Genomic DNA, 14,661 nt, shown 5'->3' on the forward strand with positions numbered 1-14,661 from the left:
GCAAGACCTTGTTTCAAAATAAAAAAGGGCTGGAAATGTAGTTCAGTGACTGAATATTTGCTTAGCATACACAGGGCCCTGGGTTCGGTATCAGCACCACAGGGAGAAAGGACCCTATAGGGGAAGGCCAAACAATCAGAGATCTGTTTCCCCATCTTTGGAGATTGCCTGGGGCAGTCCCTGATCCTAGCCTTGTTCTGCAACCCTCCCCCCACCAGCCTTGGATGAGGCCCCCTCTTTGATCACCCCTGTCCTCAGTGAGCTAAGGAGAGAAGTACCTGTCTTGTTGCTCCCCACAGTGAGTGCCTAGCTTTACCTCACCATTTTCTCACCATCGGCTCCCAGGGGTCCCTCCCATGTGTGAGAATCCAGGAGAGAAGAAGCCTGCCAGCCCACTACAGGCCAGCCCTTGACAAGATCGCTGGCCAGACACACCTCTTCTCTGCTCACTGGAGACTGGAGCAATGAGTCATCTGTCCCCTTGAGAACCCCTGAGCCACTCACTGTGCTAGTTTGCAGGGGCACAGGGGCATCCACTCTCCCACCAAAGCCTCCCCACCAGACCTCAGCCTTCCATCCCACTGGGTAGCATTTTGTCCCCACCCCTTCCCAGAATCTGACACAGACCGAGCAAGTAGCAAACATGTGCCAGAGCAATGAAAAAAATACCAGGGCTTGGTGGCCACATTCCTGTTCCACAGAGCGGCAGAGAGCAGGGGTGAGGGGTGAGGGTCTGCTCAGTGTGGCCTGGCCTCAAGGCTTCTAAAAACCAGCCACCCTCCTCACACAGACTTCTTAGTCAGAGGAGGGCTTCCCAATACCATCCAGAAACACAAGGCTAAAGACCACACTGCCCCAGGTTCTCAGACACAGAACAGATCCCATCCATGGTGTTTTATTAGTGTGAGCTTCAGGTACAACCAATGGTACAGAGAAGCCAAGGGCCTTAGTTCTCCTCCAGACAGAGTTCTGTGAATAGGAAGAGAACAGAGTAAGGAAGGAGAAGCCATGGACTGAGCTGGGCTGGCCTCACCCCATGACACAACCACACAGGCCACAAGCTCACTGCATCCCCCCAGAGGCCACCACCTTGTTTCCACCAGCCAGAATATGATCAAGGACTTGGCATTCGTCTTTTTGCCTCTATTTCCCAAGCCTAGCACAGTGCCTGGCCCATGGTAGGGGTACAGTGAGTGAAGATCTGGCTGATTCAATAGACCTTCCAACGAGCCATGGCTGCTTTTATTTGTAAGGAAGGGAATTCATTTTAGAGTAATTTTCCCAAGTTACAGCTTTATGCTGCAGGGTTAAGACTGCTTGCTGCCTCCCACCATGTTCTTAATATTGTAATGAGCAGTAAGCGCAGACTCAAGTGATGGACATACACATGGGCACATCAAATAGTGCCTTGCTCAAAGACAATACACATGCGAAATGTTAATGTACATATGTTGCATATACAGACATGCAGAAGCAACTATGCAAACATATATGCGCACACACAAGTGAATATCCAGTCATTTTTTTTCATTTGGCACCCACAAAATCCACAAGGATGGGTTCACATAGGGAAGAGTTCTCTGTGGTTCCAAGTAGCCAACCAGACACACCCTTCAGTACAGCAGTCCCTTACCCAGTGTCTAAGCCTCCCGCCAGGAAGCCAGGTCCAGCCCAGGGACGGACCTACAGTTGACAAAGTCTCGTGGGTATGAGTTGGACATGAAGATGTTGTTCTTGGACACAGTGGTGATGCCAGTGTTGTCACAGATGATGCGGGGAAAGGAGATTCTGGCCAGGGCCTGTCTCTGCTGGGCACTGAACACACCTGGATTCTCCCACCAAAACCTGCATGGGAGCATCATGGACACTATGTCTGAGGATGTTCTGAGGGAGAGTATCCTGGGTTGGGAGGACATCACCTGGCTTGAGCTGCCTCCTGAGTGTGTGGGGGCCATGGGAGATTCTGCCCAACAGCACAGGAGAGCTCCAGGTCGTAGGCAGTGTTTACTAAGCACAGAAGAGAGGAGCATGGCTTCTTGGATATGTCCCTTGCTCCCGTCCAGTGGTCTCTGGGCCCCTGTGTTGTGCATGCGACCACAAGGGTAGAAGAGAGCCTGGGTGGCATTTGTGATTTGTTCTCTTGACTGGGACACCTTTGTATAATACTCCCAAAGGTGTCATGCGAGCTAGATAAGAACTAGACATGGAGATGCTCAGGGCCATGATGAAATGACATCAAAGGGAGACAGAACTAAACTGTGACTATCCTATGGTGACTGAGCAACACTGAGAAGCCCAGAGAAAATATTAAGAGTGGCATTTTGGGACCGGCAAGATTGTTCGGTGGGTAAGGGCCCTTGCCACCAAAGCTGACAACCTGAGTACCATCGCTGAAGCCCACATGATGGAACCAACTCCTGAAGTTATCCTCTGAGCTCCACATGAGTGCTGTGGTGTGCACATGCCTCCCAGCCCCAGTCTGTGCCCCCTGCTGTCCCACGGCTTCCTTACCGATCACCATCGCGTAGCTTCCTAAACTGAGTGCCAATGAGACAGGCAAGGAGCTGACCTACTCGGCCATTGGGCTCCAGGGGCTCGGACACACCACCCATCCAGATGTCAATGTTGTTGGGTGTGCCATACTGTGCCATCAGTTTCTGTGCCAAGTCCAGGTTCTTTAGCACCGTGCCAAGCTCGCCCACTGTGCTGGGCTGTGGAAGCCCACAGAAGCGCCTCCAGGCATTGTATCCTGCATTGGGTCAGAGAACAGGTAGCTTTAAAGGGACCCCTGTCCTCCAAGGTATAGAGAATACTGGCAACAGCAGGGGAGATCTATATAGATGTTCAAAAGTCCACCTCGGTGCACACACCAGAAGCAGAGCGGAACCCTGAATGGGTGACTGGCTCAGGTCAGAGTGGGCAGTTGGGCTGCCCCAGACCCCTCTGTCTTTTCCCTTCTCTCTCACTCTGCAGTGAACCCAATATTGTCACAAATCCCACCATGCCTATTTCCAAGAGGCATGGAAATAGCCCATTGTCCCTTAGAGCCGCCCAATGCATCTCTCTCTGACCCAGAGAGTGAAAGTGTATCTCAGAGACGTGGCCACTTATGCTCCTCCACAACACAGGCATGGACTTTTGGGTTAGGTTGATTCGCTTGGGTCCAAGCTCCAGATCTGTCATTGACTTGACTACATAGCCAAACCCTAGTTTCCTAATCGGCAAAATGTCTGTGGTACATACACTCCTGCCCTTGAGCTCATGAATGCCTTAGAGGGGCCTGATGACGAAGACAGATTTCCAGATCACAGCATGATACCGTTCGCACCTGCAGTGCAGGATGCAAGAGTCCAGATTACAAAGAAGTCAAGAGAGGCTAAGATATGTCTGTGGGAGACTGGAAAGGGCAGGGCTGGCCTCAGGTGTTTCCTGAGAGCAGGAGAAAGAGCCCTGCGCAGGACGGGAAGCTATGAACTACCTGGGATCTGGAGCTGGAACTGCTCCCTCACCTGGGAGGCCGTGATCTCTGCTGCGCTGCATGTTCAGAGCGGGCAGGTCCAGCCCGATCCTCATAACCTGCACGAAGAGTCGCTCCCGGATCTCATCCACTACAATCTGGTTCTGGCGGTTCAGTTTGGCAGGGGTGGCCATGAGACCTCGGAGGATGGGGTCAATGCCACCTGGGGACAAGAGAGCAAAGTGAAAGGAAGGATTCGCTTGCTACCAGATCCTAGGTGCACTCTAAGGATTCAGAGAAGAGGTCTAGGTACATGTAACACTTGAGAGCAAGGTGGTCACCCGTGAGCAGTAATCAGTAGGCATTCCCTGACATTAGGGTTCACAAGCTTGGGATGACCCCAGCCCTAGCCTCTTGGGTCAGTGAAACTGCAAACCCATGCAGGATCCCCAAAGAAGTTATGGAAAGATTTCTTCTCAGCCTAGTTCCCTGCAGCAGAACCCACGCCATCCCGCCCTCAGCTGCTGGTCTCTCAGGTCCCTCCCACTCACCTTCCAACACAACTCTCCAGCTAGCAAAGAAGACCTTGCTGAGTGGGACCCGAGGGTTGGGCCCGGTGGGCCGGTACTGGTTGTCCAGGCGGAACATGAAGGGTTGGATGAGGGTGTGGCCATAGCGGAAAGCGTTGGTGAAGACGTTGGCGATGCGAGGGTCTACCGAGTCGTTGTAGCCTCGGTACCTGGGTAGGTACTTCCTCATGGCTGCTGGCCCTAACACCAAGGGCAGGTAGTCCCGGTACGTGATGATCTAAAAGAAAGTCACGTGGGAGAGCTGTCTAGTCGCTCCTCCCTGCAGTCTCTGACTTGGGGGACCAGTCCCTCCTGCCTAGGATCAGGGGCTTACATCCCACAGCGTTAGAGCTGAACTTAATAGAGTGGAACTGCAGAACACAGACCTCTGCTGTCCCTGGCTATGTGACTTTACGTCATTTATTAAACTCTCTGACCCACAGATGCAAACGAGGAATAAATTATATCACTGTCTCTCTCACAAGATTAAACACAGTGACGTGTTGGTCTCTGTCCTATCTCTCTTGCCTGTAAGTTAGTAGTGTCTCCTGTCTCCTGGAGAGCCAGGGACGTTGAAATAACTGAGATTATTCACAGTGCCCAGAAATAGTCTGCACATGGTAGGGCTTGGTGTGGGTGTGTAGCAGGACAGAGGTCTGTCAGGTGTGAGGTCCTTCCACGGTGAAGGAAAAGGTGGGACAGTCTCGCTCTGGATCCAAGGCTGGAATTGACCCTGAGGCTGAAAGGAATCCCACTTGTGAGTGTGAGTGTACATCTAACCCCACCTTCAGGCCTTCACCTCTCTCTAAATCTAGCAAAGACATGTGTGCATGTGTGAATTCAAGGCCTTGCATGTTGTGTGCGCTACGCCTGCCTGTGTGTGTGAATACATGTGTGCGTGTGTTTACTTATTTACATTTTTGGGGAGAACAAGAGTCCCTGCAACAACAAAAGTTAGAAAGCAGATGGAGGAACACTGCCCCGGGCTGGGGGACAAGTGGGGAAGGAGCCAATAGCGACAGTGTTGTTTCTGCTTCAGAGCCTCCATAGTGACAGACTATAGAAATGATCTCTGAAGGACCCTCCCAACGCAATTCCTAGGTCCTCAGGAAGGACATCCTGGGAAGACAGAGGAAGGGTTTGCCCTTGCCAAGCATGCCTCAAATTCTGCCGGGTGTTTCCCTTTGGCTCCTTTGAGCCTTGCACTATTATGGATAAAGGAGCCAGTGTTCAGCAAGGACAGTAACTTGCCCAGAAACCCATGGCCAGAATGCTGTAGGACAGCCTACCTGGACCATGGCCCCCACGATCTTCCGGGCCTCCTGGTAGAGCCTTTCCCCACTCCAGCGAGGATTCAGGCGCTTCAGCTCTGTAGCCAGGCGGTTATGCTCTCGAACGAAGAGGGTGTGAACAGAGGTGAGCTCGGGCATCTCACTGGAGCGCATGTCCCCTTAAGAGAACAAAGTCTTTGTCATGTCTATGGCCTCCTCCCCTGTCCAGCAAAAGCCTGCAGAGGTTCTCCTGTGCCTGTTCTCCACCACCTTATCCCACCAGACCCACAGGTCAGCTCCAGGCTGACATAGGAGCTTAGAGACACTGCAGTCCTTCCTGTAGCCTTGTCCAATAGCCATCAGGTTTGACGTTAGGAACTCCTTAAGCATGAGGTCCAAAGCTTGTGACTTTCTGTATTTTACCCTTTGCTACATGCACACACATACACCCACACACGATACTCACACACACCACAATGCATGAACACTCCTGAGAACCAATAGTCAGCTTATTGTCTTGATTTGGTGTAAGCCAAAAAGTAGCATGCATGTTTTCTGCAAAAATTAAATGTAACCTCAGAATCCTTCTCAAAACAGGACCCCAAAGCTCCCACTATTTGAACATAGCTGTCAGTAGCGTGCTTACTATAGGCTGATTGTATGGCCTGCTGTGTTGTGGGGGAGGGCACAGGATGTGTGGAGTCCACACCTAAGACTCTTCAAGGAAACCAAGTCCTGATTTCTCTAGCCCTCCCTAACCCTTCAGCAGGAAAGGCCAGGGGATGAGGGCCAGGGCATTTGATGCAAGACACTGAGTGGGTCCAGCTCTTGCCAACTCTAGATAGAAAATTCTAGGAGGAAAAGGTATTCCCAAGAGCAGCTTCTCCACCCCATGAACAACTAGAGGTCATGACTAACCCAGAAGAGAGTGTGCCCTCCCCTAGGAAATCCACCGTTCTACTGACCTTGACTCTCCTGGGGCCCCAAGGAGCCCTTAGAAGGGAGGGGGACCAAGAAGAGACCTCTGCTGCCAGTGTGTTTACATCAAAACATACTGGTCAGGGCCTGGTGGCACACGTGGGTCATTCCAGCACGTGGGCAACAAGACAGGAAGCTAGCCTGGGCTACAAAACAAGCAACAAACAAGCTAAGGCCAACAATACAACCCAGTCTACATTGCAGAGAAGGGGGTGGAGTTCTGGGTGTGACCACAATATCTGCCCTAACCGTATCCCCAACTGCCTGGTGTGTCCATTTGACAGCCCATCTTCTGTCTTCATAAGAAACAAAAATGACGAAGAGGTGATATTCTGTGACGGTGCCCACTAGGACTTTCTGGGGTGATGAAAACAATCTCTCTTCCACTGCCAGTAGGGGAGGCACTAGCCCATTGGACTACTGAGCCCTCAAAATGTGGTTGCTACAGGAAATTTGGATTCGGCGTAAAATCATTTATTTATTTATTTATTTATTTATTTATTTATTTATTTATTTCAAGACAGGGTCTCACTATGTATAGCTTTGACTGTCCTGGAGCTCACTCTGTAGACAAGACTGGCCTTGAACTCACAGACATCTCCCTGCCTTTGCCTCTTGAGTGCTGGGATTAAAGGTGTGTGCCACCAAGCCCTACTAAAAAATAATTTAAAATTAAAATAACCACGTGTGGCTACAGGCTCCAGACTGGACAGTGTAGTTCTAAAGGGCGAGGGCACACATTCCTCTCTGTCCTTTACATTCTCTGTTCCCAAGGGACGGCTCAGCTCTCTCTTTTCCATAGCATAGAGGAGGAAGAAAGAGAGAAAGAGATGATACAGGCTCCTTGACAGCCCTGTGTCTCCATCTTAGACTGATAGGGTGGAGGTGTGTGTGTGTGTGTGTGTGTGTGTGTGTGTGTGTGTGTGTGTGTGTGTGGCTTGTTTTTGTGGTTATTTTCCTTTCTGTCTCTATCCAAATGGTTACCAAGGCAACTAGACTAATACGATGGTGAGACCAGTGTCTCTCCTCACATCCACAAGCTGCTCACACATAGGCTCCAAAGCAACCCCTCTATGCCACTCTAGTCCAGACCCCAGGCTGACCTGCCAGGAAACAAGGAATGCGGGCAGAGCGGTTGGTGAGGAGGCAAGGGTCGTCATGTAGGTTGTCAAAGGGCAACAGGGCCCTGCCATTGTCTTGGAAGCGGGTATTGACAGCCAGCAGCCCGAGCTGGTTGGTGAGGTTGCGCAGCCTCCTGGCCAGCGGGTCCTCGCTGCCATACACTGCGCTGGCATCCACAAAAGAAGTGAGCGCGTTGATCTGGTTGCGAATGGTGATGTTGCTCCCGGTGCACGCTGGGCAGGAGCGGAAGAAAGGGATGCAGTCGTCTTGGTTCCTGATTCGAGGGTCATTAGGTGGGATCTGTGGCACAGAGAGAGACTGGACTGGCTTTTGTTGATAGTGACAGTGGGCATGCGCGGCTTATATCATGCCAGAGAGAATTCTGACTCCTCCAGCATGCAAGAAGCCTCTCAAGGACCTATAGAATTAGTGGGGCTCAGCTAGCAGAGATACTGAGGTTTAGGGGTGACAAAGAATACATTGAATGGAATGCAGAGATGCCTTTGGGGTTCGGCGAGGCCAGTCCTCTGACCCTTCTTCACCTTGCGTCTTAATCCTCTTCTTTCAGGTTTCTGCCTTTTCCTCTAGGTTCCTTATCTGTCACCTTCCCCTGTTCGTCTACGGTCCCTCAATCTCCCTCTCAGTCTCTGCTTCCATTCTCCCCAGTTCCCTGGCACTCACACACACACACACACAGTGTGAAGCAGGTTAGGGGAAAAAAAAACCCTCAGAGAGGGAGGAAACAGGTCAGTGCTCCTACACTGGGAGTGTGAAGGAGACAGGTGAGGATCTCATCCCAGAATTCTCCCAGGCTCACAAACAGCCAGTTACCCCACCCCACCCCTCACCCCTGGTTGACAGCAGGCTCTGCTGAGGGAGACCAGTGCTGACTCAAGACCAGCAAGCAGGGGCTAGGAAGGGTCTAGGACGCAGAAAGAGCACAGCCACTAATGCGAACCATCTACAGTGGATGGAAGGGGATGGCACCTTGAGGGGGAAGCACGGTGGCTGCTGCAGGCAGCTGATCTCGCAGTTGAGGCCAGTGAAGAAAGAGGACCGGGTAGCTGGCTCAGGAGTCAAGGTTAAGTCGTGGTCCAGAAACTGTCCCCACTGCATGAACATTAGCGCGCGCTGCTGGTCCCGGGTCAGCTGATCATTGGGGAAGCGCACGATGGCATTGGAGACAGCTCGAGCCTGTAGCGACAGCAGGAATCAGTGGACGCCAGGGTCTCTCACATCGGGATAGGCTCTTCCCCTCTACTGGACACTCACCAATGGCACTCTGAAGCCACCACGCTTGACCCCAGGCGTCCAGCCGAAGGGTAACGAGTAGCCATCTTCGTACTCAGCTGGCAGCCAGCGTGCAAAGGCGCGGTTGGAGGCTCCCAGCGTGGGACTGCGCCTGCAGGGAAGCACAGAGCGAAGGCACAAGGGGTCGCCACAGGCGGGACCTAGACCCACCGCTCCACACATCCACGAACTGCCCTGGGTCCGCACCTGTTGTTGCACTGTCCGGTGATGGTGCGATACTTGTCCCGCTCAGGGCATGTCACCCCCACGTCCTGATAGGCGCAGCCACTTGACTTGGACAACAGATTCAGCTGAGCAGGTGTCAGGATGTCTGCCAGTGTGAACCAGGATCTTAGACTTGAGCCCTCCCCCACCCCGTTTCCTATGCTAGGCCACCTGAGGCTGAGGAGCCCAATGGGGGAGAGGATGGGGTGGGCTGGCTAGCTGGGAAGCATAAGAAAAGTCTGAGACTCCTTGGAGCAGTGGTTCTCAGTTCCTAATGCATGCGACCCTTTAATACGGTTCCTCATGTTGTGGTGACCCCCCAATCATAAAATTATTTTTGTTGCTACTTCCTAACTGAATAATTTTCTACTGTCATGAATCATAACGCAAAGATCCGTGTTTTCCAATGGTTCTAGGTAACCCCTGTGAAAGGGGTCGTTCCACCCTACAAGAGGTCATGACTCACAGTTTGACACTGCTGCATCAGAGGGAGAACTAGGGAGGATGGGGTAGAAGTTTCTAGAGGATGAGGGGTACTGACTAAGGGGAGGGTTACAGTACCCGTGACATTGAAAGGCCCTGGCCGCAGGGGCTGCAGCTTCCTCTTCAGCAGGTCTAGGGCCACGTGAAGATAGTCTGCAGCCCTCACAGCTGTTCTGGTGGCTGCCACGGGCTGCTTGAAGTAGGATATGAGTTCCATGGGGCTAGCGGTGCCTCTTCGAAGACTCTCTTTGATGCTGCTTAGACAAGGGAGGGTCAGAGAAGGGGTACAGAGACACTCAGCAGAGCCCAGCCTGTGGTGGGCAGACAGAACTGTGTGGAGAACCACAGAGCAAAGTGGGCTTCTTTTGTCCACAGGGTATGGACCTGCATGTTCAGACAGAAGCAAGGCCACTTGAAGAAGTGGCTTTGAAGACATTCCTACAGCCAGAAACTCAAGGACACATAGACAGATCCAGAGTCCCCCTAAGGGTCTCCATCCTTTCTACAGAACCCTTACTGTGTGCCCCGTCTCCAAAAGGTGTGGAGCAGGTTTGCCCAGGGCTGGCCAGTGCCTGGCATTCCCACCTTTCTCTCCGTTCTTTGTAGGCCTTGTCCACCAGCTGCTTGGCCTCCTCCATAGAGGCCAGGACCATTGAATTCTCCACTTCCTCAGGAACAGCTGCCAAGGGCATAAATCACAAGGTCAGGTGTGGCCTGGGACCCTCACTAGGCCCCATAGCAAAGGAAGCCTGCACAGGGAAAAGGGATCCACCGAGCTGAGGAGCTCCCCAGTATACCCTCTCTCCCCATCTTTTGGCACTAATACCTGGAGTGGCACCATTGGAGGTCTGCAGCATTGCCAGAGGAGCCAGGAGGCCTGCCAAGGCCAAGAATAGCTTCATCCCTGCAAAAGACACCAGCCCAGGAAGTGCACAGAGCATCTGAGTACAGAGAGCATTGAGAAGAGGCTCACCATCCCTCGCCTCCCAAGTCCCCTTCTCGCACTTCTACCCCAATGGTTCAGTCGATGAGGAAGGCCTCTGTGAGTGAGGGGTCTACCCCCCAACCCACCCTCCAGCTACAGTCTCCAGTCCCCAAGGCCTCCACTCCACAGCTCACCTGACACACTGTCAACACCTCTCCCTACAACTGGGCTTTTATGTCCTCTAAGCTGGGGGCGGGGCAAATTAAAAAGAGGTCTGGCCCAAGACTAGACTCTCCTCCCCCACTGGGTTCCAGCTGTGTATGGGGAGTTTAGGGGGTCCTTGTGTCTGGTATAAAGGTCAGAATGAAGCCGCTGTTTTTAGATGGACTCACTTTGAAGAACTCATTATGGCAAAGTGATTATTTCTGTAGGTTGTTTTTCTGAGCTTTGCAGCCTTTTCACGGTCTTCCTTACAAGACCTTCTTGTCAAACCAGGAAGTCTTACACTATCAGTCACTCCAAATAGTGCACAATTAGAGGCTGAATCAGTTACAGAACTGATGTACTCTCTAAGAAACACAAAGACTGCAGGGCATGGTGGTGCACTCCTTTATCACTCCAAATAGTGCACAATTAGAGGCTGAATCAGTTACAGAACTGATGTACTCTCTAAGAAACACAAAGACTGCAGGGCATGGTGGTGCACTCCTTTAATCCCAGCACTAGGGAGGCAAAGGCAGGTGGATCCGTGAGTTAGAGGTGAGCCTGATCTACAGAGCTAGTTCCAGGACAGCTAGGGCTGTCACAAAGAGAAACTCTGTCTCAAAGAGAGAGAGAGAGAGAGAGAGAGAGAGAGAGAGAGAGAGAGAGAGAAGAAGAAGAAGAAGAAGAAGAAGAAGAAGAAGAAGAAGAAGAAGAAGAAGAAGAAGAAGAAGAAGAAACACACAGATTAGAGCTGTATTATGAGGAACTTTTCTCCCTCTGAAATGACTTTTGTAGAGCAGTCAATAAACATACTCATGAAAGGTCGCTTGGGGTTCGGTTTACCGAAGCTGACCCGTTTCCCGCTCCTTCAAGGACCCTTTGCATCCTGGAGCGTCTCTCTTCAGTCATCCTGCCTGACTCACTTTACCAACAGGGCTGCACAGAGAGGAGCCCATGAGATGGAGGACCTGGGCAGGAGAAAAGGTCAGAGCTTTTCCTGGAGAGCACAGACAGTTAGCCCCTCAAAATGTCAGCTCAACTGAGTATCCTGGATTCCTTTGAAAGAAACAAAACTCAGGAGCCAAAAGTTAAGGAGCTATGGGGAGTCGTGTAGCCCCCAGGGAGAAGGGAAGGTGATAGGGAAATGAAGTAACGTTGACCCCTTAGGTGGCCCCAGAGTCACCCCCTCTCCAATTCTGGAACCCAGTGGGGCCAAGGGAACAGGAAATCTGGCTGGAGACAGTTGGGCTTCACAGGAAGGAGGACCCTGGGGGCTAGAGGCTCAGAGCAAAGGCAACTTCCTGTCTCGCCACAGCCACTTCTTGACTTCTGGTGGGGAGGGACCCATGTCTGCTTCTGGAGGGGCAGAGCTGGTTGTGGTTGATGGTCAGTTGGTGATGCAGCCCAGGGCCTCTCCAAGGCAAGAGCAGTCAGTTAGGAAGGTTCAGGTTAATGATTCGAGGTCGTTATGAAATAGAAAGGGGGAGTTTCTCCATTGGGAAGGGCTGGCTGCAGAACAGTCATTCTCAATCAGAAAAAGTACAGTGCCTGTCTACCTCCTGGGACCATTCCCAGGTCTGGGGTAGGACTGTGTGGTCACCTTCCTGTCATCCACTCTTGTCTATGCTCACACCCCATCTTGGGTAAGGAACAAGGGACAAGGCCACACCCAAATATCTTTCCACTGTGTCCAAGAATCCTGTTACCTGGGAAACTGATCCCAGACTCAGGAGAGTCATTCTTCTGGTCATGCTACGTATGACCTTGGACAAATGACTTTTTGTGAATCAGGTCTAGAATTTTAGAAACTTTTGAATATACTTTTAAAGGTTTATTTATTTATTATGCATACATGTTATATATTATGTAAACGTTATATAGATATTTATTGTGTCTATATGTTCTGACTGCCTGCATGACAGAAGAAGGCACCAGATCTCATTCTAGATGCTTGTGAGCCACCATGTAGCTTGTAGGACTTGAACTCAGGACCTCTGGAAGAACAACCAGTGCTACCAACCCTCTGAGCCATCCCTCCAGTCCTTCAATATGTTTTTAAAATTCTACAGGTAACATACTTTTCATTAGTGAGAATCTAGAGGACATGAACAAGCAAGAAATAAAAATAAATTGAGCTGAAAGTGCAGGCACATGCCTGTAATTCAAGCACTTGAGTAATAGACAGGAGGATCAGAGATCAGAGACCAGCGTCCGCTGAAGAGCTAACTCGAGGCCAGCCTGACCTACGTGAGACCTCATCTTAGAAATAAAACAAAGTAAATAGAAATTACTTATAATCAATTGATTTTGTGGTTGATTTTTTTCAAGATTTTGTCCTTGTCATATAAATAAGCAATAAGAAAGAACAAAATTTCCAGTAATCCTATAGAATTTACTACCCTTTGTGTAGAAATAATATTTCTCTTGAAAGACTATTAAGGATAATTTTATATTATTTTATAACTTTTTTAACACAAGGTCTTATTGTATTACCCAAGGTGGTCTTGCTTGAACGTGAACACCTCTTGCCTCAGCCTCTGGATTACTAGGATCACAACAGACACCATCACTGAGATGGTCACAACTTCTTACAGGACTCAACAGCTTAGTCTCCACACCTCCTGGTCAATACATATGTACTTGATTCATTTTTAAAATTCATTTCATTGTATTTATTTGTGATTTTAATTATTTATTTATTTATTGGACTGTATGCGTGCGTGCACCCTGCTGTCAGAGGACAACTTGGGGGTGTCAGTTTTCTCTTTCCACCATTTGAGTCCCAAAGATGGAACTCGCAACCTCAGGTTTGGTGCAGGTGCCTTTACCCATGAGTCATCTCGCTGGCCCCTTTTGTCTCCTACCCTTTTCCTTGCTCGCTTTGAGACAGGGTCTCTCTATGTAGCCCTTGCTCTCCTGGAACTCATTATGTAGGCCAGGCTAGCTTCCTACTTATATAGAGATCCACTTGCCTCTGCCTCCTAAGTTCTGGGATTAAAGGTATGTGCCACCATCCTGGGCACTATTTGCTTTATTATTCTGAATGAATAACTTATGTGATTTATTAACTAACCCTCTCTTGTTAGATACTTGGACAATATTTAGAGGAGCATCCTTGGAGATGAATCGCTAGCCACGTCTTCAGTTAATTCCTTAGGCAAGAAGTCTTACGCTGGGGGCAGCCCTGCATGCCCTTAATCCCAACACTGGGGATGCTGAGGCAGGTGGATCCTGATCTTGAAGCCAGTCTGAGATAGAGGAAGACCCAGTCTCAATTTATTTTTTCAAAATATTGCTCTAGTTAGTACCTCAAGAACTATATTGAATAGATATGGAGAGAGTGGACAACCTTGTCTTGTTCCTGATTTCAGTGGAATCACTGGGAGTTTCTCTCCATTTAGTTTGATGTTGGCTGTTGGCTTGCTATATATTGCCTTAATTATGTTTAGGTATGTTCCTTGTATCCCTGCTCTCTCCAAGACCTTTATCATGAAGGAATGTTGTATTTTGTCAAATGCTTTTTTGGCATCTAATGAGATGATCATGTGGTTTTTATTTTTTTAGCTTATTTATATGGTGGATTATGTTGACAGATTTTTGTATGTTGAGCCATCCCTGCATCTGTGTGATGAAGTCAGCTGGGTCATGGTGGATGATGGTTCTGATGTGGTTCTTGGATTCGATTTGCTAGTATTTTATTTAGTATTTTTGCATCATTTTTCATGAGTGAGATTGGTCTGTAATTCTCTTTCTTAGTATTGTCTTTCTGTGGTTTGGCTTTCAAAGTAATTGTAGCCTCATAAAAAGAGGCTTGTTCCCTCTGTTTCTATTGTGTGGAATAATTTGAGGAGTATTGGTATTAGTTCTTCTTTGAAAATCTTGTAGAATTCTGAACTGAAACCATCTGGTCGTGGGCTTTTTTTGGTTGGGAGACTTTTGACGACCGCTTCTATGTCTTCAGCAGTTATAGGTCTATTTAATTTGTTATCTGGTCTTGATTTAATTTTGGTAAGTGATATTTATCTAAAAAGTTGTCCATTTCCTTTAAGTTTTCTAATTTTGTGGAGTACAGGTTTTCAAAATATGACCTGGGGACTGGAAAGATGGCTCAGAGGTTAAGAGCACTGGCTGTTCTTC

General features: G+C 49.7%; 1 protein-coding gene across 1 annotated transcript; it reads right to left on the bottom strand.

The window, feature by feature from the left end:
* Positions 1 to 879: 879 nt before the first annotated feature.
* On the bottom strand, positions 880 to 10,411 carry Mpo (myeloperoxidase). The gene is made up of 13 exons (XM_048446839.3): positions 10,222 to 10,411; positions 9,981 to 10,074; positions 9,474 to 9,649; positions 8,895 to 9,018; positions 8,670 to 8,799; positions 8,385 to 8,591; positions 7,379 to 7,697; positions 5,316 to 5,476; positions 4,009 to 4,264; positions 3,510 to 3,680; positions 2,512 to 2,749; positions 1,634 to 1,845; positions 880 to 969 (listed from the first exon to the last, which is right to left on the bottom strand). Exons 1-12 carry the CDS (start codon positions 10,334 to 10,336, stop codon positions 1,641 to 1,643), a joined length of 2,196 nt encoding a protein of 731 aa, XP_048302796.1. The 5' UTR covers positions 10,337 to 10,411; the 3' UTR covers positions 880 to 969; positions 1,634 to 1,640.
* Positions 10,412 to 14,661: the final 4,250 nt, after the last annotated feature.

Source organism: Myodes glareolus, chromosome 9 (assembly GCF_982192425.1).
Source record: "Myodes glareolus chromosome 9, mMyoGla1.1, whole genome shotgun sequence".
In the NCBI taxonomy this organism is placed as follows: domain Eukaryota; kingdom Metazoa; phylum Chordata; class Mammalia; order Rodentia; family Cricetidae; genus Myodes; species Myodes glareolus.